The 24,058-nt window shown below is 36.8% G+C and overlaps 1 protein-coding gene across 10 annotated transcripts in view; it reads right to left on the bottom strand.

The window, feature by feature from the left end:
- The window catches only part of FAM3C (FAM3 metabolism regulating signaling molecule C), a 61,647-nt gene that overhangs the window by 27,137 nt on the left and 10,452 nt on the right, over positions 1-24,058 (bottom strand). For 4 of the 10 annotated variants that reach the window (XR_004481108.2, XR_004481106.2, XR_004481107.2 and 1 more), the window contains exons 1-4: positions 17,920-18,040; positions 16,630-16,734; positions 9,358-9,387; positions 8,460-8,583 (exon numbers count right to left, since the gene is read on the bottom strand). Coding sequence is in view for 4 of the 10 variants with exons in the window: in XM_033420396.2 (XP_033276287.1) it covers positions 8,460-8,583; positions 9,358-9,387; positions 16,630-16,734; positions 17,920-17,953 (293 nt within the window). In the remaining 6 variants the exon portion in view is untranslated. Of the gene's footprint in view, positions 1-8,459; positions 8,584-9,357; positions 9,388-16,629; positions 16,735-17,919; positions 18,043-20,639; positions 20,695-24,058 lie in introns of those variants that run through there. The other 6 variants (XR_007479416.1, XR_004481110.2, XM_004265513.3 and 3 more) reach the window with 5 other exon arrangements.

Genomic DNA, 24,058 nt, shown 5'->3' with positions numbered 1-24,058 from the left:
GGTATATGAGCTGTATCTCAATAAAGCTATTTAAACAAAAGAAAGCAGGAGTGGCTATATTAACATCAATTAAAATACCAAGCAATCAAGATATAAAATATGTGAAGCAAACTCAGATAGAACTGACAGGAGAAACAGACAAATCTACAATTACAGTTGGACATGTCAATACCCCTCTCAACAGCTGATAGACAGAAAATTACAAAGGGTATAGAAGAATTCAACAGCAGCATTAACCAACACGGTCTAACTGACATTTAAAGAACATTCTACCCAACAACAGCAAAATACACATTCTTTTCAAGTACCCATGGAGCATATACTACGATAGACCATATCGTGGGCCATAAAGTAAACCTCAACAAATTTAAAAGAATTGAACTCATACCAAATTTGTCTCTGACCACAATGAAATCAAAATCAAAGATAACAGGAAAATCACCAAACACCTGGAAACTAAGCAATATATGTCTAAATAATCTATGGGTCAAAGAAGTCTGAAGTGAAATTAAAAAACACATTGAAAACACAGCTTATTAAAATTTGTGAGGCATAGCTAAAAGAGTACTGAGATTAAGGAATTTATAGCACTAAGTGCTCACATTTAAAAAGAAAGTTTCAAATTAATAACCTAAGCTCTCATCTCACAAAACTAAAAAGAAACCTAAAGCAAGCAGAAGGAAAGAAATTAAAAAGAGCAGAAATCAAGGGAACTGAAAAGAGAAAAATAGAGAAAAATCAATGAAACAAAAAGCTGGTTCTTTGAAAAGGTCAATAAAATTAACAAACCTTTAATAAGACTGACAGAGAAAAAAAAGACACAAATCACCAATATCAAGAATGAAATCGGGGACTTCCCTGGTGGCGCAGTGGTTAAGAATCCGCCTGCCAATGCAGGGAACACAGGTTCGATCCCTGGTCCAGGAAGATCCCACATGCCATGGAGCAACTAAGCTCGTGTGCCACAACTACTGAGGCTGCGTGCCACAACTACTGAAGCCCACGCACCCTAGGGCCTGCACGCCGCAACTGAGAAGGCCGTGAACTGCAATGGAGTAGCCCCCACTTGCCGCAACTAGAGAGAGCCCGTGTGCAGCAACAAAGACCCAACGCAGCCAAAAATAAATTAAAAAAAAAAAAAAAAGAATGAAATGGGATGTCCTTACAGACCCTGCACATAGCAAAAGGATAATAAAGGAATACTATGAACAACTCCACACATGTAAATTTGACAACTTAGATGAACTGGACCAATTCCTGAGCTAGTACAAACTAACACAACTCATCCATTGTGAAATAGGTCATTTAAATAGTCCTATAACTACGAAAAATATTGAATTTGTTTATAAACTCCCCCCACCCCCAAAATCTCCAAAGCCCAGAGAGTTTCAGTGGAGACGTCTACCAAATGTTTTTAAAAAAAGAATTAATACCAACTCTACACAAACTCTTTCCAAAAACACAAGTGAAGGGTATACTTCTCAATTTATTCTACTAAGCCAGTATTACAATGATACCAAAACCTACAAGAAAACAACAAACCAATAAGCCTCATTAAAATACAGGCAAGAATCCTTAACAAAACATTAGTAAATGGAATTCACCAGTATATTTTTTAAAAATTATCATAAGCCATGACTAAGTCAGGTTTAGTCTAAGGATGAAAGGTTAATTATTTGAACAGTTAATGTAATCCACTATAAATTAACAGGCTTAAGAAAAATCACATGATCATCTCAATGCAGAAAATGCATCTGACAAAATTCAACAACTGTTCATGATAAAAAGTCTCAGAAAAGTAGTAATAGAGGGGACCTTCCTCACACTGATTTTAAAAAAAAAAAAAATCTACAAAAAAACTACTGCGTAACATCATACTCAGTGGTGAAAGGCTGAAGGCTTTTCCTCTAAAATTGGGAACAAGTCCAGGATGGCTGCTCTCACCACTATTACCCAACACAGTATTGCAAGTCCTAGCCGACTTCCAAGAAAAGGAAATGAAGGCATATAGATTGGAAAGGAAGAAAACAAAGCTGTCCCTATCTGCAGATGGCATGTTTGTCATCTGCATGTTTGGATAATCCCAAGGAAGCTACAAAAACAAAAACAAAAAAACCTCTTGGAAGTAATAATTCAGCAACATTACAAGATACAAGATCAACATATAAAAATCAATTGGGTGTCAATATACTAATGAACACAAGGAAACTGAAATTAAAAACACAATGTCATCTATGATTGCTCAATAAAAGGGGGGATACTTAGGTATAAACCTAATAAAGCATGTGTAGGACCTTATGCTGAAAACCACAAAATGGTGATGAAAGATATGAAAGAAGATATAAATAAATGAAACATGTCATACTCATGGACTGAAAGATTCAACATTGTAAAGATGGTCAATTCTCCATAAATTAACATATAGGTTTAACAAAATTCCTAACAAAATCCCTGCAAGGTTTTCTGTAGATAGAGGCAAGATTATTCTAAAATGTCATATACAAAGGCAAAGAAACTAAAGTAGCTAAAAACAATTTTGGAAAAAAAAAAAAAAAAGAGTAAAGTTGGAGGCATCATTCTACCTCATTTCAAGACTTATTCCATAACTAGTATAATCAACAGCATGTGGTGTTGGTGGAGGAATAGATATACAGATCAATGGAACAAAGAGAGAACAAGAAGTAGACCAGTGGAACAAAGAAATGTACTAGTGGAAGTATGGCCAACTTATTTTTTTAACCAAAGGAGGAAAAGCAAGTCAATGGAGAAAGGATAGTCATTTCAACAAACTGTAATGAAGCAAGTGGATATCCACAGGCCAAAAAATTGACCCTTAATCTGAATCTCATACTTCGTTCAAAACTTAATGTAGAATGGATCACAGATTCATATGTAAAACATAAAGCTATAAAAATTTTAGAAGATAATGTAGAGAAAAATCTTTGAAAACTAGGGCTTGTTGAAAAGTTCTTAGGCATAACACCAATCCATAAACAAACAATAAAGCATAACCCATAAAAGAAAAACATTGATAAATTGGACTTTATTAAAATTAATAACTTTGGTTCTGCAAAAGACCCTGGTAAGTGGAATGAAAAGACAAGCTACAGACTGGAAGAAAACAGTTACAAACCACATATCTGACAACAGGATGCATATCTAGAATATATTAAAAGAACTCAAAACTCAGTAGTAAAAAACCAAACAATCCAATTAGAAAATGGACAAGAGACATGAATAGATATTTCACTGAAGAGAATATACAGGTGGGAAAAAAACACATTAAAAGATGTTCAACATCACTAGACATAAGGGACAGATAATTGAGATACCACTACACACCTATTAGAACTAAAATAAAAAATAGTGACAATACCAAATGCAGGTAAATATACAGAGAAACTGGATCTCTCATGCACTGCTGGTAGGAATGTAATATGGAGCAGTCACTCTGGACAATGTTTGGCAGTTTCTTACAAAATTAAACATTACACTTACCACACAACCCAGAGCTTCTGGGCATTCTATTACAGAGAAATAAAGATGCATTCGAAATTCAAAAATCTCTATATGACTGTTCATAGCAGCTTTATCAATAACAGCCCAAATTAGAAGCACTGAAATTGTCTGGTTGAGGACAAGAGGTGATGGATAAACTGTGGTATATCCATACCACAGAATATTAGTCAGCAATTAAAAAAAAAAAAAAAAAAATAGGAGCAAATTATTAATACGAACCAGTATTTCAAAAGCATTGTCCTGAGTGAAAAAAATCCAATCTCAAATGGTTACATATCGTATGACTCTGTTTATATAACATTCTCAAAACATCAAAATGATAGAAATGATAAAAAGATTAGTGGTTTCCAGGGGTCAGTGATGGTGGAGGTGACTATTAGAGGGTGTTATGAAAGAGATCTTTGTGGTGACGGAATAATTCTGTATCTTAATTGCTGTCCTGGTTACATGAGTCTACACATGATAAAATGACATAGAACTAAACACATACATTATACTAACTGATAATTTCCATTCTGATATTATACTATAATTACTGATACATAAGATATAACCACGTGGAAAAATGGGTGAAGAGCACATGAGACCTCTCTGTACTATCTTTGCAACGGCCTGATATTTCTGTAATTTTTTCAAAACTAAAAAGTTAAAAAAAAAAAACTCTACTCCAAGATCCATTAAAAAAGGAAAAGCATAAGAATTTGATTTGTAAAAGGTTAGTAACATTTAACTATTTACCCATACTCTTCGCATATCTGTCTTCAAAATTTCACTCGTTCTCTAAAACTTAAATGTAGTTAATAAAACACAGGCCTTTTTTATGTGTGTGCAAGACCAGTTGTGAAAGGTGGGCCATAACAGAACCAAACAAGTCTGCTACATAAGAGGGAAGTTTCAAAATGCATTTGTTCTGCTCCTTTCAGAAATGCGTTGTAGCCATCACTGATATGAAGAAGCCACAGCTATGATTAACCTGTTAGAGTAATAATTAAGTGTCACGGCGTCTTCTCCAAGAGAGATCATTTGGAGTGTGTGGCTGCGTCTATCAGAGAGCAGAGAAATAAAGGCAACAAAGCAGCACTATGACATAGGCTTCCCACAAGAGGGCAGTAGCTTACCAAGTTTTAAAGCGAGCAAAGGACAAAGCACTAAAGATTTTAAATGCATAAAAGGTTAGTCCCTCTTACTAACACAGGTTGAAATATTTTCTTTTATCCTTTACGAATATGAAGGTCACCCCACCACCGCTCCACACCTGCAGGCAAATAGCTAAAAAAAATGATTATACAATCTATAGATAGATTCTACAACTTTGAATAGAGTTTTGTTTCAAATACCTCCAACGTGCTCTAGCTATTATGATTCGTTTAGAGAAGGGTTTAACAAACTGCAGCCCATGGGTCAAAACTAGCTGGCTGGCTGGCTGGCTGTTCTGTTTTACCACTCATGACCTTAGAATGGTTTTTACTTTTTTAAAATGTTTATATTTTAAATGATTATGTAAGTACCTACATAGTATCCTTGATTTTACCTTTTGGACCTCACAGCCCAAAACACTATCTTGCCTCTCAATGTGAAAAAAAAAAAATCCCTCAAAATAGTCTGCCATATAATTTCTGTACCAAACATTAAGATTATAATAAAAGGTGAAGTATTATTCCTAATATCAACTTCATATAAACTGAAATCATACGAGTAAATGCCTGAAATAAAAGCTGTATCTTGAATATTAGTAAACTCTATGGGTTCTCTAATACAAAAGAAAAAGAGCTACAATTCCTGTATTGTGTGACACCGGATATTTATACCCGGGATTTTCTATTTCTAACTAATGAGAAGCTTGAAATCCATCTCATTCTCCATGATGTAACTTGACTGCGTCCACTTGTCCTTAAAACCATGACCACGACCCTATCTTACCATCTTTTATCTGTACTGAGGTTTCTAAATCTCAGTCTATGATGATATTATGGACTTGATAATGCGTGTGGAAGGGCTATCCTGTGCACCGTAGGAGGTTTAAGAGCATCCCTGGCCTCTATAAGCAGCACCTCCACAGCTCTGATGTCCCCAAATGTTTGCAGACCTCGACAAGTGTCCCCTGGGGAGAAAATCACCCCCACTGAGAAGCAATGATCTGGACTAGTAGTCTCCAAAATGAGTTTGCATATGCTCAGAGCATGTGTAGGAAAATATTAAAATTTCTACTTACGTATTTTTAGCATTCACTTACATATTTCAGTGGGTACACAGGCAAAAAAAGTCTCTTGCTAACTGTGTGTGGGGTGGGGGGAGTGGAATTGAAGAGCTATGGCAGCCATGGTAATCGCCCTCCAATTGCTCTCTTTACTTCTCCAATCATTTTACCCAGCAGTCAGATCATTTTCTTCAATGTAAATGAAGTGATGACATGCCAGAGTTTGAAAACCTTCAGCAACCTCTCAGCACACTCAGAAAAAGATCTCATCTCTTTCCCTGCATGGCCTGTAAATTCCACTCGCCTAGCCCTTACTTCTCTCCAGCTCTGTCCCATCTTAGGGGCTTCAAGCATGCTCTTCCTTCTGTCTAGAATGGTCTTCCCCCACTCTTCACCTGGCTGTTTTCCTTCTTATCCTTTAGTTCTCAGACTAAACATCACTGTCTTAGAGAAATTATTCCTTGACCCACTCAATCTAAAGTTGGACACCTCGACCTCACCTCACTTGCCCCAGTAAGTATTCTTCACACCTTGCTGCTCTGTGCAGCGTGTGCCACAATTTCTAATTATTTATTTGCATTTACTTCTTAAATATCCATCTCCCTACTATACTGTATGTTCCATGAAAGCAGGGACTGTGCTCAGCAAATATCTGTTGAATAAGTGAATGGAATGAATGACGCTAAGAAAACTCAGACTCTTTCTTTAACATTTTTTGTTGGAAAAACTTTCTAGAAACATGCTATTTAATGTCTCAAATTACCCATTGGCTACAAATGAATATGCCATGTATCAATCTACTTTTATTCTTTTTTTTCTTTTTCTTTTTTTTTTTTTTGGCCACGCAGCATGCGGGATCTTAGTTTCCCGACCAGAGATCAAACCTGCACCCCCTGCCAGTGGAAGCGCGGCATCCTAACCATTGGACCACCAGGGAATTCCCTGGAAAAACTTTCAATACAGAAATAGAATATAGTGGAAAAGGTACTAGACTGTGAATTGTCCCTATTTCTCCACTAGGGATCCCTGGCCAATTATTCAGTCCTTCTTCAAGGACTAGATTTCAGGGCCTGAGGCAAAACTGTAAAATCCCATCAATTATTTAGCCTCTCATGGGAATGGCAGAATGATTCCTGAAAAGAGGATGGATAGGTAGCCTGTCTCAATTTTACGGTTAAACGAACTGAAATACAAATTCTACATGACATGCCCACTATGCTAGAACCAAGTTCTCTGGCTCTGAGCCCAAACTTATTTTACCAGACTCCACTGCCTGCACACATATGCTTCTCTCTTCTTTTTAACCTGTTCTAATCTGTGAATAGAGAACCTGCTAGTCTTCATTAGAGTTTGATCTCTTCTTCTTTGCATTAAAACTTTCATGCTTCAAGGGGGCAGAGGTGTCTAAAGACAATCTACCATGGGCTGGGCATTCTAAGAAAACTTCTGCTTATTATTCAGAATCAAATTTCTGGCCTCTTTAGCCAAACAACGTGAAAAAGGTGAAAAACGTGAAAATGGTGAATGGGAACACTCTAAGGTAACGCGAAGGATATTATTTAATGCAAAATCTACTAACTTCTAAAATCCAAGTGCTTTTTAATTCAATTCAGTAAAGCAAGACTATTATGAGACATCAGAGGACAATGGATTACCATCAGCATGAGGAAAAAGGAAATGAGGAGGGATCTTAAAGATCACCTAGCTCAAGCCTTTAATTTATAAGAAAAGTGTTATTTTAAGAGGCTAAATAACATATGCATGGTTAACTGAAAAGGGGGTTAGGATAAAAATGTTAGCGCTTCTATATTAAAAAGAAAAGACACACAAAATGCTGGGAAAAACTGCCTCGTTTCCTTCTATCTGTAAAATTACCTCACTCTTTATTCTACATATTAATGGTACATATGTTATTTTATGTGAAGCTTAAATAAGCTCACATATCTAATTTTTCAGGCAAGACCAGATTAAAAGCAACCAACTAAAAGTAAGGTTTGCAACTTCACAGGCGGGAACTTCACAATCAAGTGACAATGGACACTGGGGTAGGAGGCTGAAAAAAACCTAAAAAGTATACTTTGTAGAGCACCTCAGTAAAGGAAACCATTCAGTTTAGTGGCAAGCAGTTCTGGGCCACAATGGACTAGAGGTTATTGCTGGGTTATTTCATACTTCAACAAGCAGCATTCAAACATTTAAGATGAAAGATGTTGGTTTGTAAGATAAAGTGTTCATTATCTAGGGCAGTGCTATCTATTTGACAAAAACGGTCCTATTTGGACTTCTTTGCAGCGATGGAAATGCCCTCTGTCTGTGCTGTTCAGTTGGGTAGGCACAAGCTGTCCGTGACTATTAGCACTTGAAATGTGGCTGGTGTGACTGAGGAACTGAACTTTTAATTAATTGAAATGAATTAACTTTTCCCGTATTACTTAAGAATCAAAATTAAATAGCCACCTTGTGTCTGTGACTACCAGTTGGGATCTAGAGAATTTACTCAGAGGAAATCTCTTATCTTTACATGAAGCTGAATAAATGCTATGTTCTTATGTCACTCTTAATACGGAATGTAAGACGTTTAAGACTCCTTAAATGAGTGGGGAAAAACTGTATAATGGAAATGGAAATCACTTTTCTTTAGTAAAAGCATGCCCAATACATTTTCAAAGGATCCATTAAACTCAGGTTCAATTTGCTAAAATTTAATAGCACACATTATACTTCCAAACTGATAAATACTTACACATTGTCTTCCAGGCAGATTTTGGGTCCTACCACATTAGCTGCTCCACTTGCCATTTTAAAAGCAAAATGCTTCTCAGGGCAAGCTTTTGAGATCCCACATTTATACCTGGGAGGTTTTGTAGCTTTGGAGAGAAAAAAAATTTATTTTAAGAAAACAATGTTAACAGACTCTGTATTTAGTTTGTTTCATATCTCAAACCACAAAGGGCATTATGCGAAACACCAAGATATACACATCTTAAACTACATGCTAGTTTTTTTTTTTTTTTTTTTCCTGAGAGTTTCAAAGAACTTCAAAACAAAACAAAACGGAACCTCCTAGGAAACAAGCTAACAATTAACATAAATGGAACAAGTAACATGATCTTCATGAGGGTAAATATATTTTATCTAATTATTTTTAAGCTCATTTAAAAAAACCAGGATGGGGGAGGTCTGGAATTGTTACTTTGCATTTCCAGTCCATATATGCAAAATAAATGGACAGTAAAAAGCCTGATGCATCACTGAATATCTGCTCACATACTAGTTCTAACTAGGAATTCTTTTTTAACATCTTTATTGGAGTATAATTGCTTTACAATGGTGTGTCAGTTTCTGCTTTATAACAAAGTGAATCAGCTACACATATACATATATCCCCTAACTAGGAATTCTTTTACACACTTTCTGTACTTATAACACTGAAGCTAAAAAACACTAATGGAACAAAATATCCATTATAAATACATACCCAAAATATTGAGCTGTTCAATCAAATAGCTTCCTTAAAACTCAATAATTTCTAAAATCAGTTTTGCTCACATTGAACTATATCCATTGTTTGAATATAGGTTCTCATATGCCTAAGAGAAAAAGAATAAACCATCTGCAAAATATTGAGATGAAATACTTACAACGTGCAACTGCATCCAATGCTGACCTTGCTAAGGAAAAAAGAAGTTATCGTTAGAAAGAATAAAGCTATTGGCAAGTATCACTTTTAAACATGTGTGGAGCTAATAGGCCTATAAAAATGTGTTTGAATTATTGCTTAGTATACAATACATAAAACATGAATATCACTTTAGAGAAAAAGTGAGAAAGTAACTTTAGGCTACATAATTCACTACAAACAATTATGTAGAGGAATTATGGAGGGTATTATTTTATTATTGATAGAGTACTTTGTTTTTACCTTTACATTTTATGTTTAGTTTTAGTTATTATAAATTTAAATCCCAATCAGAAAGTTACTCTACAAGCTTAACTTTTTTAAATTCATTTTTTATTTTTTTCCAGCTTTCTCGAGATACAGTTGACACATAAAATTGTGTAAGTTTAGGTGCACAACACTTTGATATGATACATTTAAAAACTGCAAAATGATTACCACGATACCGGTACATATAGTGGTATAATACTACACCCCAATAATAGTAGCTAGCACCTCTATCCCATTACGTACTTACCACTTCCTTTCTGTGGTGAGAACATTTAAAGATCTACTCTTTTAGCAACATTCAAGTATATGACAGTATTATTAGCTTATAATCACCATGTGGTACATTCAATCCCCAAACCTGTTAATCTTATAACTGGGAATTTGTACCCTTTGAGCAATGTCTCCTCATTAACTCCACCCCCTCCCAACACCTGTAACCAGCATTCTTTTCTGTTTCTCTGAGTTTGTTCTTTTTAGATTCCATATATAAGTGATATCATACGGTATTTCAAACTTCCCTTTAAATGAGTTTAAATATATACTTGGTGACTATCAGGGTGTTTAAAAGTTGTTGCTGCTGTATGGTGTAGTGTACATATGCATATAAAGTCCTATCTATCTCAGAGGTTAGGCTAAGAGATTTGGGGAGTGGGAAGCACACAAGAGGGATAGTGGTGGTAGGAAGCTTTAATTTCCCTAAAATAGAAATGTATTAGGTACAATAATAATAATAAAAAGGTCATTACTGAGAGTTTTTATCATTTATCAGTTCAAGGAAGCCAGAATTTTCTGATCAAATCTTAACCCGAATGCAGTAGATGTCAACCTGGACATCTACACTTAGAGTTTTTTAAAAGCACAAACATCTGATCCCAGCCCAGGAGATTACAATTCAGATCGTCAACAGTACTGTGGCTAGCCATTTCCTGATTTAGCTAATAAGCATGCAGTGTCATAAATGTCTGCCAGCTGTTTGACTATAAATAGTCACTTAGTTTTTAGTTCTGTACTATTTTAGATAACTGCGAATTTCCTGTAAAACCAGTACTGAAACTGGAGAACAGAATGTTAAAGCTGAAAATAATATGTAAATGTTTAAAAACAGGAAAACGACTAAGTAAATGAAGGTCATTAACTCTACAGAACACTCAGAATATTATGCACCGTTGAAGTCATAAATGCAATGCAGTCACATGGGAAAAGTTTAATGCATGGAATAGAGCAAAAAACAAACTTTATCTGTGAGTACTAAATATATTCACGGATAAGGACAAAGACTTGAAGGAAACAAAAAATGATCAATTAGTAAATTAGGGTGCTGGGGCTCATTCTTTCAATTTTCTTAATTATATCATTTTTCCTTCATTATGTCACAAAAGGGAAAAATAATTCGAGACCATTCGGTCCAATGCTCTCACTTTTGTAAATGAGAAAATGAAAGCCAGAGAGTGACTAGCAACCAGTGATTAGCAGCATGCAGACTATTAAGTCTTGAGACTTCCCTGGTTGCGCAGTGGTTAAGAATCCGCCTGCCAATGCAGAGGACACGGGTTCGAGCCCTGGTCCGGGAAGATCCCACATGACGCAAGCAACTAAGCCCGTGCGCCACAACTACTGAAGCCTGCATGTCTAGAGCCCGTGCTCCGCAACAAGAGAAGCCACCACAATGAGAAGCCCGCGCACCACAACGAAGAGTAGCCCCTGCTCTCCGCAACTAGAGAAAGCCCACGTGTGCCCAGCAATGAAGACCCAATGCAGCCAAAAATAAATGAATAAATAAATTAATTAATTTAAAAAAAAAAGAAAGTCTCAATTTCACTTAGACCTAAACAAACATGTATCATCAGGCTCAGATGTTAAGATGCTTACGGAGGAATATTGTTCAAATCAGGAATGCTGGCATACCCAACTTATGATAGCCAGATATGGGGAAGACAGTGGGATCAAAACAGGGGTAATATAACAGCTCATTCACATATGTGGGGCACTCTATCAAGTATTTTTGCATGTATTGTTGATTTGCCCATCACCTCTGTTTTAAAGAGAAAGAAACTGAGAACAGATAGGTTTAGCAACTGGATTTGTTCTATGCATAATTAGTAATCGGCAGAGCCAGTTTTCAAAGCCATATCTCATTCTAGCACCCAGACTTATATTCACCACCCCCCCCAACAAAATGGGACTGTCTGAGGTCTAATGATCACAGGTATAAAAACCACTAGTCCTGCCAGGAGCAGGAAGCAGGATAGGGAGCTTTCAGATCCATCCTTCTGACTGCAGGGTGGAGCACAGACTGCAGAGGATTCAAGACTCGAGACAAGGAGTCCACAAGGACAAGGACGCTGCTAAGGTAATCCAGGTAAAAAAGGGTAGCAACCTGAACAAAAGCAGTGACTGTGGGTTTGAAAGAAGTAGACAGGCTCAGAACAACTAAGGCTGTGGAACAGACCAGATGGAGGGGTGATGGAAAGGGAGGAATCAAGTTTACCGCTCAGACATTTGCCTTTAGAAGCATTCATTTATCCATTTACATGAGCCAAAGAACAAAAACACTGTCTCTCACTCGAGATGTTTGTTGTCTAGTGAGGAGATGGGGTGTGGTAATGGGTGCTGAGCTCTCTGTGGACCTGTTAATTTTAAGACACTTGGAGAAGACCCAGGCAGAAGTCTAGAGGCCAGCTTGTAAATGAGACCTGGGATGAAGATATAAACTGGAAAACTGGCAAATGATGAGGCCACACAAAGGGAGGAGTTAAAATGAGGAGAGGGCTGAGGAGAGAAATCTTAGAGACATTAATCATCAACTAACACTCAGAGGAAGAGTGTGGCTGAGGAAAAGGAGACAGAAGGAAAACCAGGGATGAGCTTCTAAAATGGTCAAATGGGTTTGATTGGAAAACTTAAGAGGTATTAATAAATAAATAATAAATCAATGCAACTCAATTTAAAAAACTTTACTGGGATAAAATTTGGGGTAAATGTTTCTTAATCATCAGACTTTTGAGAAATAACATCACCTCCATTTTATTTGTGTAAGAGTAAGGGGAGAAGATGCTCAAAGGAAAAAAAAAGCCTCTTGTGAAAAACTTTTCAGATTAAAACAAATTTTATCCAATATGCATCACAAGCAAAAGCCCTCTATTTGGCCTGAAGTTCTGAGAATTTTAGCACCTGGAGGCCAAAAAGGTAAATTTTCATAAATAAAACGGGATGTTTTCCACATGTAGAGTTTGGGCACAACACACGAACACAAAAATCCCTCCTTTTCTGCAACTTTCATTTCTCAAACTACCTTGATAGCTTTAATTCTTAATGTCTTTCAATATATTCAGCTTTTCACTTCAAGAAACGATAATAAACATTTGGTTTTATCAGTGAATGTCTTTCAACAAGTCAGGCTAAAGAAATCCAATAGAACTACTTTGTACTTTAGTTTTTAATAATGTCTCAAATAATTTATATGTATATAATATTTCAGTGGTTTAAATCTGAAAGGTAAAAGTAAATCGACTAAAGAGAATATTAAGTACTCACTGCAAAAATATTTTGGACTGTTTTCAGTACATTTACTAGCTGTTAAGTATCCATACTGAAAACTAACACTATGTTAAACCACAATCATAACTAAGACTGGTAGATTGTACCCATGTTGATGTCCTAGTGTGACACTACACTGTATGTAGCTTTATAAGACGTTACCAATGAGAAACTGAGTAAAGGGTATGTAGGATCTCTCCATATTATCTCTTACAAATGCATGTGAATCCACAATTATCTTAAAATAAAATGTTTTGTTAAAAATTGTTAAAAAAAATCAGAATCTATTTTGGTTATTTCAACTACTAATTGCAGGCAAAATTTTTCATTCTTCCTTTCTAGAAATGTTGTATTTTTCTAAAACAGTACTATATAATCAACTTGAATGTAAATTTACATAAACTATCAAGTAAGTTATTATATCAACAAGTTGAAAAATGGGAAAAGTTCACCACCAAAAGAACTATAGTTAATCTCATGGGTCCCTCTAAGCTACTGATTATAGAAACAATCTTAATGTTGAGTTAAACTTGTTAGATGCTAAACAAATGGCAAACACAACCATATCTCCATCTTTGCTGAATTATTCTGAAATAAGAATTAAAAATAACCACACAAATTAAATTTTCACCAATTCAATAGATTGGAATCCAATAAGGTTTTGTGGATACAAAACATAACTTCAGTTGTCCTAACTTCAGTTATGACAACAAAATAAACCATCTGCCCTAAGAATGCCTAAATTAAATACCTAAAACATACACAATAAAAACTTGCACGTTCGTAACATTAGAAAAAGCAAAATGAAAATTAAGAAAGACGACTATCCTAGTTAAAGTAGCTCAGTGTTTGTTCATAGCTGACGACCAGTGGCTTGTCAACTAATACAGCTTTAAATGAATCCCACTTTGAAAATACTCCTCCTCCCCATGTAAAAATCCTAATCCTCAATTACCTATATCCATTTTCCATTCAATCAGCATTTATTATGTACAGGACCCAGCGCTAGATGTTGGGTGAGTCACTAAGATATTATTGCTCTCAACATTCATTCTCCAGTAAGGGAGGCCGAATACATGAAAAAGAATAAAAGAAATTCTATAAGGTAAGGCAGAATAAAATCAGGCCAAATTGAGATATAAGTACTATGCATTATAATGCACAGTTCAGAAAAAGGAGAAACATTCTAACAGGGAAAAGAGGGAGACTAAAATACAATTTCTCCCAAGAAGGGGCACTTACGCAGTTTTGAAAAATGAGAAGGATTAACAGATGAAGGGGAGATGAGAAAGATGCGCGGGGTGAGGAAGCATGAACGAAGGCTGAGGTAGGAAAGGACAGGGCAGGGTTTGTGTCTGTAGATCACGTGCACGTGGGCACAGCCAGCGGGAGGGAGGGAGGGCAGGAAGGGTGGGGGAGTACAGGTGGGGAAGGCAGAGGCAGGCTGGGGACTGAGTGCCATCCTAGCAGGGAGTTCAGATTTTACTCTCCACTGAAATACTAAAGGTTCAAGAGTTTTAAGAAAATTGCTGTGGCAGTGGTGACATAGGCAGATATCAAAGATAAGAAATAGACCCAAGAACATCCCTGCAATGTCCAAATAAACCATCCAGACTAGAGATGAAGATCCAGACCAGGGAAACACTGTGGCCACACCCAGCCTCTTCTCTCTGAAAACAGTGGGCCTTTTCCCAAAGTAATTTTTCATTTGTACCAATGGTCCCGTGGCCCCCTTCTCTCCAGGATCATCCTTTTCTCTCTGTTTAATCTCTTCCCATTGATTTGTAATTCACTGACTCTTTGCCCGTGGCCTATAGAGAAGTGAAAACCTCTCTATTACTTCAAAAAAGAAAAAAATGTCAACTTACTTCTGCCTCAAGCTACCATCCCCACAGTTGTCTCCCTTACCATCAACCTTACTTAGAAGAATTAGCTACAGCACACTGTTTCCACAGCAACACTGAACAAGTCCTCAATGCCTTCCATGTTTTTGTGCCCCATCCTTCAACCGAAACCAGCTGTGCTCTCAAAGGACCCCAGGCTGGCCCTTTGCAGTAACAGACGCACACAGCCCAGGAGAAGTCAAGACAATTCTCACTACACTTTGCAACAACTATTCTACGCTCGATCCTGGATACTTCATTTTAAGATGGGTACCAAAAAACTGACAGGAGGAAAATAAACAGTGCATTAAGAAAAATGGTTCAAAGGGAGGATTTTATAACTTGATAAGATGAACACTTATAAAAAGATGGCATGGAGGAGAATAACCACAACTTAACTATGTAACAGATCATTAATGTGGAAGAGAGCTCCAGCAGGTAGAAGCAAGATCAGTGGATTGAAAATACTTGGGAGAATAAAAGGCAGAATTCAGTGCAAAACAAGGAAGTACTTTTAAGTAGTCATTGTAAGAAAAGTCACCTGAAAATGTACAGAAATGAAAATATACAGAAACTTGAGGACTACATGCCAGAACTGTCTAAAGCCTGATACCTAGTATATGGTCCATGGATGGGAAATCAGCATCACCCGGGATCTTGTTAGAAATGCAGACTCTCAGGCCCCATCCCAGACACTGAATCAGAATCTGCATTTATCAAGATTCCCTAGAGATTCCTTCGACATCGAAGTTTGAGAAACACTGGTTTAAGGGAGTCTTGAAACTAGATGTGAGAGGGAATGTATTCGGTCTTATATTAATTTACGGAAAGCAAAACTCACCAACTATTCCAGAGATCTCAAGGTTGTTTCATTCGATTTCTGCCTACTAGGTCAAAATACTGTTTCTAGGTTTCAGAGTCTGAGCTTTCATGAGTTATTTTTTAATACTTTAAACAGTGCTCAGCCAAAGCTTATTCAAACACTTCAAATGTTAACTTATTTTATCAACTTAAAGATTTTGTTTAAAACTGAATTAAGGCAGCTCGTAGTGGTACATTTACAACATAGCATCAAATAAATTGCTAAAAGGAAAAATGGTGCAGAAGGAAAATAAGGGTAGGAAAGCAAGATGGATTTCTATGGCTGGTATTTAAAATGCATTATCATGACTCCTAATCACTTGCTAACTGAGGGTTAGATTTGGTTCCAAGTTTTTAAGCAGCCAACTCAAATAGGGTGTGATATCTTCTAGCATGTGCATTTAGAATGCCATGAATAATGTCCGTAGGCATGCATAAAATAGGCCCCATTAAACATATTCAAAATGTTGAATAGAAGATCCGTGCTTTATATTGAATTAATTGTAAGATTTTCTATTGCACATTTTAGAATATTCCAATGAATCTCACTTACCAATATAATTTCATTTTCTTTTCTAGACAGCCTAAACAGCAGAGTAACTCAATGTTGATAACTGGTAAAAATTTAAAGACAATCTCATCACAAATAAAATTTAAGAAAGGGAAAAAGAAATAAAACTTACCAAATAGATTTCCTAAACTTGCATCCATTTTTATTTCAAATACTTGAGAAATAACATAGAATGTCAGTAAAAATACTGCCACAGCTACCACCAACTTTGCAGCACCTAGATAAAGGGCAGAAATAATTCAACATGAGCTTATGAGCCCACCGAATTTTTAGTTATGCATTTCCATGAAAACCGTTAAGTGTATTTAAAAAACTCTTAAGACTAACAAATATCTACTTCTTATCTACTGGATCTTAATTTTACTTGAGTTACAACAAAAACTGTACCAACAATCTATTTTGATTGATTTTTCTGATCAAACAATTATGAGATTGTCTAGCAACCTAGACACAGGACTGCCTGAGTCATCTGCTTAGTTTTCTCATGGAAAAAAAATGACCTGCTATCAACTTCTGGCTGACTACACAAAAGTATCAAGGCCAATGGAACACCGCCACCAAGTATGTGGGAGGACACATTCTCAATCCTTTTCAATGATAAAGGGCAATAGAAGACAGAGAGGATACAAAAACGCTGAACCTTCCAGAGATACTAAGGCAACAGACCAGGATGTCCACTCGGCAATGAGTTCTCAAGTGAAATGTAACAGGCTTACTGTCCTCACCAACCCACACATCTCTTGAAGCACACAAGTGCTCCTGGTATGGTGAACAACGAAATATCTCCCCTCATACTTAACACCAAAGTTTAAGCCACGCCTTCCCCACTCCTGGAGGACTGAATTTGGCACCTGTCACATTTAACACAGTTACATGGTAAGCTCTGTGAACAGACTCTTAGTCTTCCGTACCTTTATATGTTTAATTATTTCTGAGTGCCTTACAAAGAATTAGCACTGCTACTAATTAATTAACTGCTTAATGTGAATCATCACTTGTCTTTCTTCTCCACAGCTAAGCAAATCTAGGAAAGAAAAAGTACAAGATACGAAAGGACATGAAAACTGACAGGAAAGAAACATCATCTTCTTACTCTTAGAATTTCAGAGCCATCTCATTAGGCTATTCAGAAACAATATTAATATTTGCCTATATAATCTCCATTCCCCTCTCTTACCAAAAGTTTAATTTAAATTGATCTAAAAGATCAGCAGTCATTTCACTATACTTACTTAAGGAAACAAAAGCCCACAAGTGAGGCAACTGCCCAAGATTACAGATATCTTAGCGGCAGCACAAGGACAGGAATCCAGGGATCCTGACAGAGCCCAGTGCTTTGTAAGGTTCTCCACTACCATCAAATGACCACATTCTTCAGGGAAGCTACCAAAACTCAACTTACCGGATAAGGAAGAGTAAAAAAGAACTGTGTTCATCCTAACTTCATAAACGTAGAGACTGGGACTGTATCCTTACGCGGATGGGAAATGAACGAACTGATGATGCTCAGAAGGGCTGACGATGCTGAGAAGCAGGAGCTTCTCAGAGCTACTCATTTTTATTTAGAAACGCTCTATAAATATAGAAATGAGATGGCAAGGAGGAAGCCTAACTACTAAACCAATCAATTCCCACCCCGCCTCCTGTTTTGTTCCTTCTCCCCCTTCCAAAACTGCTTCCTGTTTTCATGAAAAAGACTCTGACAAGTACGGGTTTCTGGTAACTGACTATACTGCTGAACTGAATGAATAAGCATTTTCAGAACTCTAATGGAAAACTGATGAATTCATAAAAGTGCTAACAAAAGATCAAGATAAAAAAATATTAATTACATGGGACTGAGTGAACTGATGAGGATGATTATAATTTTTGTGACTTTCTGTTTGAATAAAAAGAAAAGAAAAGAGTGACTACAAGTCATCTACATTTTCAGCACAGAAGCGAGTAAAATTCCATTAGGCTTTGAACTCTTCCCCCACAGGATCTAGTAGAGTGCCTTGTATTGATACACAGTAACACTCTAAACAAGTGTTTGCCAAAGGTTAACAGGTGGCATATTCCTTCTGGATCATTTAAGACCAAGGGCTGGAAGATTATACGTCACATGACAGTCTTAACATCTCATTTTCTAGCAATCATGGGCGTGTGCAAATAATCTTTCCCTGTCCCTTAAAGCAGATGTACCAAACCTTCATTGTTCAAGACTGAAATATTACAGTGATTAAGATACCAAGTTTATAATACACAAAAGTTCTGGACTAAATTCAATACCAAGCTAAACCTAAGCCTATACTAAACAATATACAACATATTTACATATACATACATGTATATAAAATATACACACACCATTTAGTGAGTGCCTACTACAGACCTAAGTGCCTTATTAGCACAACTTCATTTGCACAGCCTTTCAAGACACTCTTTTCATTTTACAAATAAGGAAAACAAGGTCAAAAATTTAGATCACTTGCCTAAGGTCACATAACTAGTCAGCGGCAGAATTTAGTTTTAAACCAAGACCTACTGAAGTATAAGAAACCATCAAAGGAAGTAGGAGGAAACAAAAGCTCTAAGAGACAGAGAATTTAGAGGCGGAGAAACTAACTGGTGATAGAACAAGCAGAAGGTCCCTGAGAGGGGCAGGCGGGTGAAGACCAGCAGAGCCTCCATAATGGTAGGGTTCTGGACCTCCTGTTGCAGAGGGGCTCCCCCAGAGCTGTCACCATCCACTTCTGGACTGGGAGGGGCTTACCCACAGCACACCACAGTTCCCATTCCACCCATGAGATTCCCTCCTACTTCCAGCCATGGACTGTACTAATCTGAGTGTGTCCCTATTTTTCACAAACCAAAAAGCATAAACTTGAGATATTAATGCCTCACTGTAAGAATAATGGCTATAAGGATATTTCAAAGCAACCAGGATTTTTTTTTAATTAGAAGAGATTAATTAGTCTACAATCAATAAACTAATAGCTAATCTTCCTTATTCCTTCATTAAAGGCAGTTCCCTTGAGACCTATACTAAGAACAGTGTCAAATATAACATCAGCACTCAGTGAATAATTACTCATCAATTAATCTTGGTATTAATTAATCAGAGAAATGGATTAGATGACAAAGTTAATTTCAACTAGAATGAATGTAGAATTACATGAGAAAGAGAAACTTGCTTTATTTCAAATCACCATGCTTAAATAAGTAACGTACTTTTAGAACCATACCATTAGAGACGCCCCCATAAGAAAATTTTTTTTAATGGTGAGATGATAATTAAAAGAATGACTATCTTGATTTTGAGAAATGACAAGCTGTCTCCTATGATGGACACACACTACTTAGTAGAAATTTCTATGTAAAGTGTGCATTTCTTCTACACAGTGGCTGTGCTAGAGGGGCAGGGTGGAGGGATCACACTTGTTTTCACTATAGTTAGGAAGAGGTCTCAGCCTCTCCTGTTATTTATGGATCTGTCTTTTGATAAAGGTAACTACCTTAATACTACGAACACCAAATGGTATTTTTAAATTTCCTCAGTATGCTGCCTAAGGAACAGATGTCCTTACACATAACCTCACTTATGCAGGCTAAACCTGATCTAGCAAATACAACAGTCATTTACGCAAAAGACATTTTACTGAATTCTTCACGTACACTAGTTTCAATTTATGTACACACATAGGAAAGATTTAAGCTTTTAAAGTTCACAATTCATTTTTCTCAACAAGCTACAACTTAGCAAAAATAAAAATCAGCCTCCCTAAGTTATCAAAATCGTTCTTTATATGAACATTATACATATATGTATTTATATTTTTATATTATTAGGCAAACAAGCTTAATGTATAAGGACGTAAACATTAAAAACCATAACTTAAAATATTTAGCATAAATAATTTCAACAGAAGCGTCCCCCAAAAACTTATGTAGAACCCACTAAACGTCCAATTTATGATTTGCCAACTACCTAAAAAAGTAAAAAGGCTAAATAATGATTTAGTTTGTTATATTCAGTCACACTCAACATAGAAAATGATTATTTACCCTCTCATTCAGTCATTACTAAACAAACAGGTTATACAAAAAGCAAAATTATTTCTACTGAAGTAAGTATCTTACCTGCTACCCTCATGTTTGGTTTTTCAGTCTATGGCACTTTTCATTAAATAAGCTCCTAGAATCAAAAGAAAAGGCAAACAGCATTAGGTCTAGAATGAGCATTCCTCCCTAGATTGAGTTTGATTTGGAGTGTATATATTAAGCTAATTAAGTAAATGTCATGACATTTCTAAGTATTCTACCAATATTAACATTTAATGAAAAAGCTCTTAGCACTGGGCCTGTCTCCTTCCACTGGGCCATAAGAGCTCCGGAGAGGAGGGTGTGTCTAAAACTGCTCTATCTCCCGCTCCCTAACCGAAGGACGGAGGGAAAACTTGTCATCAAGCATGGACAGAATGATGCCTTACTGTTCTCAGTGATTATGCATCTGTAACAAACTTTTGATATTTAGTTCCAAACCACCAGTTTTCAGCTGAGGTCCAAAGAGGTTAAGCTGCTTATCTAGTGAGGGAACAAATTACCTGCAGCAATGGGGTGAGGATTTAGGTCTGCTGGCTCCTGCTCTAGGGCTCACTCCTATGACACAATTCAGGTGTCACTATGATAAGCACTTATAGGAAAGGCACCTTATCTTAATACCAGGGGTCCTCTTCCTCTTCATGTTTTCAATTTAAATTTGTGAAAGAACATATTCAGATCTATAGAACTGCAATTTTAAATATTCCAGCAATCATCATTATTGACAGTGTATGTTATACATCAAATGAAGAAACTGTAATCTGATATTATTCTAATAATAACAAGAAATAGATACTGGAAAAAAAAAAATCTGCGTATATGTTTGTGTGCTCCCCCCTAAGAAATAACTCAAGATAGGTGAAATTTTAAAAAGAAAATGGGAAAGCAAGTATACGAGTTTGATAGGAAATTCATGCTCGAGTTCAGCTAGACAGCTTCCACAGTCTACTCAATGTATTGTACAGGAAAGGTAGTCCAAAGAAAATTTCGATTAATGAATTGCATCAATCAAGAATATATATTTCTTTATTTTAGACTGTATTTTAGTACTGGTGTTTCAATGTTGATGTCTGATCTAGTAATGCACAGAATGACTGAAATGAAAACAATGGCAGACTCCTGAAGGACACTGAAAGGGAGTGAGACATCCAGTTTTCTTATTCACCAGTAAGGATTTATCGGGGGTGGAGGTGGTGAGCATCTAAAAGGACCAATGTTCTTACGGGAACTCCCTTTCCTTCTGCTCAATCTACCCTGAAGAAAATATCAACATTTATATTTATACCAGTACTGAACTGAGCATTATTGATTTCCTTTGTTAGTTATCTGAACACCTTCCACATAATAGGAAAAGACACTGTTACTTAGCCACAGGCCAGGAAAACGCTACAAGGAAACAAGAGATACTGAAGTATCCAGGAAACAAGAGATACTGAAGTATCCACAAGTTACCACATAAAAGCAGAAAAAAAAAAAATCTTGGCTTCTCAAATGAAAACCCTAACGAGCTATAAATCCTCTTTTGACTTCCAGCAAGATTGAATATTATGTTCAAAACACACATATATGTCTTTCCTCCCAGCTAACACTCCAAAATAACATCACTCTTATGTGAACATGGCCTGCGATAATTTTTGGGGGGAGAGTGATAAGCAGTTGAGCAGACACCTGATGTTCTATTTCACTGTTTCCATTACCTGCCGAGGAGGTCACACCTGTACAATTACAATCACTGCCTCATGTACCTACCCCTTGTTTGGACTGCCTAACCAGCCTGCTTCTAAACTTAACACTAGTAAGACCACAATATAAGCAACTACAATGGTCTAGCCAAATTCATGTTTTCCATTAAATTTCTCAGAGAATAACATTTAATAAAATCTCTAAATTAAAATCTCATCAAATCTCAGCCACGACACATTTTTAATTAGTTTGCTTAAGAAGCAAATTAATGATTCAAGAGTGTAAATCGGCATAAGGAAAGAGTATTGAATATATTTGAGAGCAAATCAAGGAGTATCTGTTTACAATATGCTAATTCCAAATCATTCCTAACTTGTCTTCTTAGGAGGACATTAAAAACAAAGAAAATCTTTACGTAGAATCATCTTGGGGGACGGGGGGCGGGGGGGGAAGTAAACCACCTTAATGGAGTCTGGTATATACCTCAAACTGAACCTCCAACAACCAAGGGGAGGTAGAAAAGGTCCAGAGAAAATGAACACAGCAATAAAAGGAGGAAAAAGGTCTCTGCTAAAAATTCAGAGCCCTTTAATTCAGAGGCAACAGGTGAAAATTTTATAATTGTTCTTATATATTAATTAAAAGGCAGAGATATAGAAATTAGAGCCATTTCCAAAATAAGAATATGGGTGGTAGGAGGAGAGTGTTTTTAAGACAGATTAAAAACAAACAAACAAACAAAAACCCTAATAGCACATTTGTGAAATACATTTGTAAAATACATTTTGCCCCCCAAAAGTGTAGTCTAGGTCAAGACAATAAGTTTCAGTGTTTTATAGATCAATGACTGAGCCAGATCAGGTTGTAACATGTAAAGTGCACAATCATCAGAGCCCACTGCGAGCAGGGCCATCATGCTGCCTGGAGCAAGGAAGCACCGTTCTGGGTAAACGCTAATTTAGTAAGTAACCTGGATTGAAAGAGAGAACCTGAATTAGGGTCTCGGATCAACATACCAGATTTCTTCGAATTTCTTATAATTTAAACATTTCCTTTCGCCCAGCTGTCTACCTTGGTCTGATTCATGAAGTTTTGTTAAATTCAGGCCTGAAAAAACAGGTATTGTCCTAGAATCAATCAACTTCAGGACAATAGACAAAAACACAGGTCAAGTGACACTTTCACTCCTTCCTTGAGAAGTGGACTCGAGCTACATCAGGTAAATTAGAAGGGCCCATTCTATATCAACAAAATAAGCCATAAAAACAATTATTCACCAGGATGGGAAAGTCTTACCATTTAACAAAAACTAGGAAATAATGCAAACAGCAGAGTAAGTCACACACATTCTTATTTTATGTAATCTTCCCATCAGCCCTATGGCATTATATATGAGGTCAAGGGATTTGTCCAAGGTCACGTGAAGGGAAAGTAAGAAGCTGATACTATAAACAATTCCACTTCCCTTCCACTTCCCAGCAGCTCCCTGCCATGCTCTGAGAAGCTTCCTGACAAAATTCCATGTCAATCAATTTGGCTTTTGCAAATTGCTCTGGGAATTGCTAATCCCTGCTGCCAACTAGCCACTCTAGGGCTCTGATGGGTTGTCAAAATGACTAAGCATGTGTGTTAGAACACTCGTCAGTCCCCACTGTGGGTAGGGGGCGTGGAGCCCAAAGCCTGTGTCCTGCTCTCATCCCGCTGAGCTGGGAAGGGAGCAGAGATGCCTGCCCGGGCACCCCCACCTCCCCCGGGGCCCTGGCTGAGGCCCCATC

The sequence above is a fragment of the Orcinus orca genome, chromosome 9, assembly GCF_937001465.1.
Source record: "Orcinus orca chromosome 9, mOrcOrc1.1, whole genome shotgun sequence".
Taxonomy (NCBI): domain Eukaryota; kingdom Metazoa; phylum Chordata; class Mammalia; order Artiodactyla; family Delphinidae; genus Orcinus; species Orcinus orca.
The sequence above is the reverse complement of the archived record's forward strand: the minus strand, read 5'-3'. Positions and strand labels throughout refer to the sequence as shown.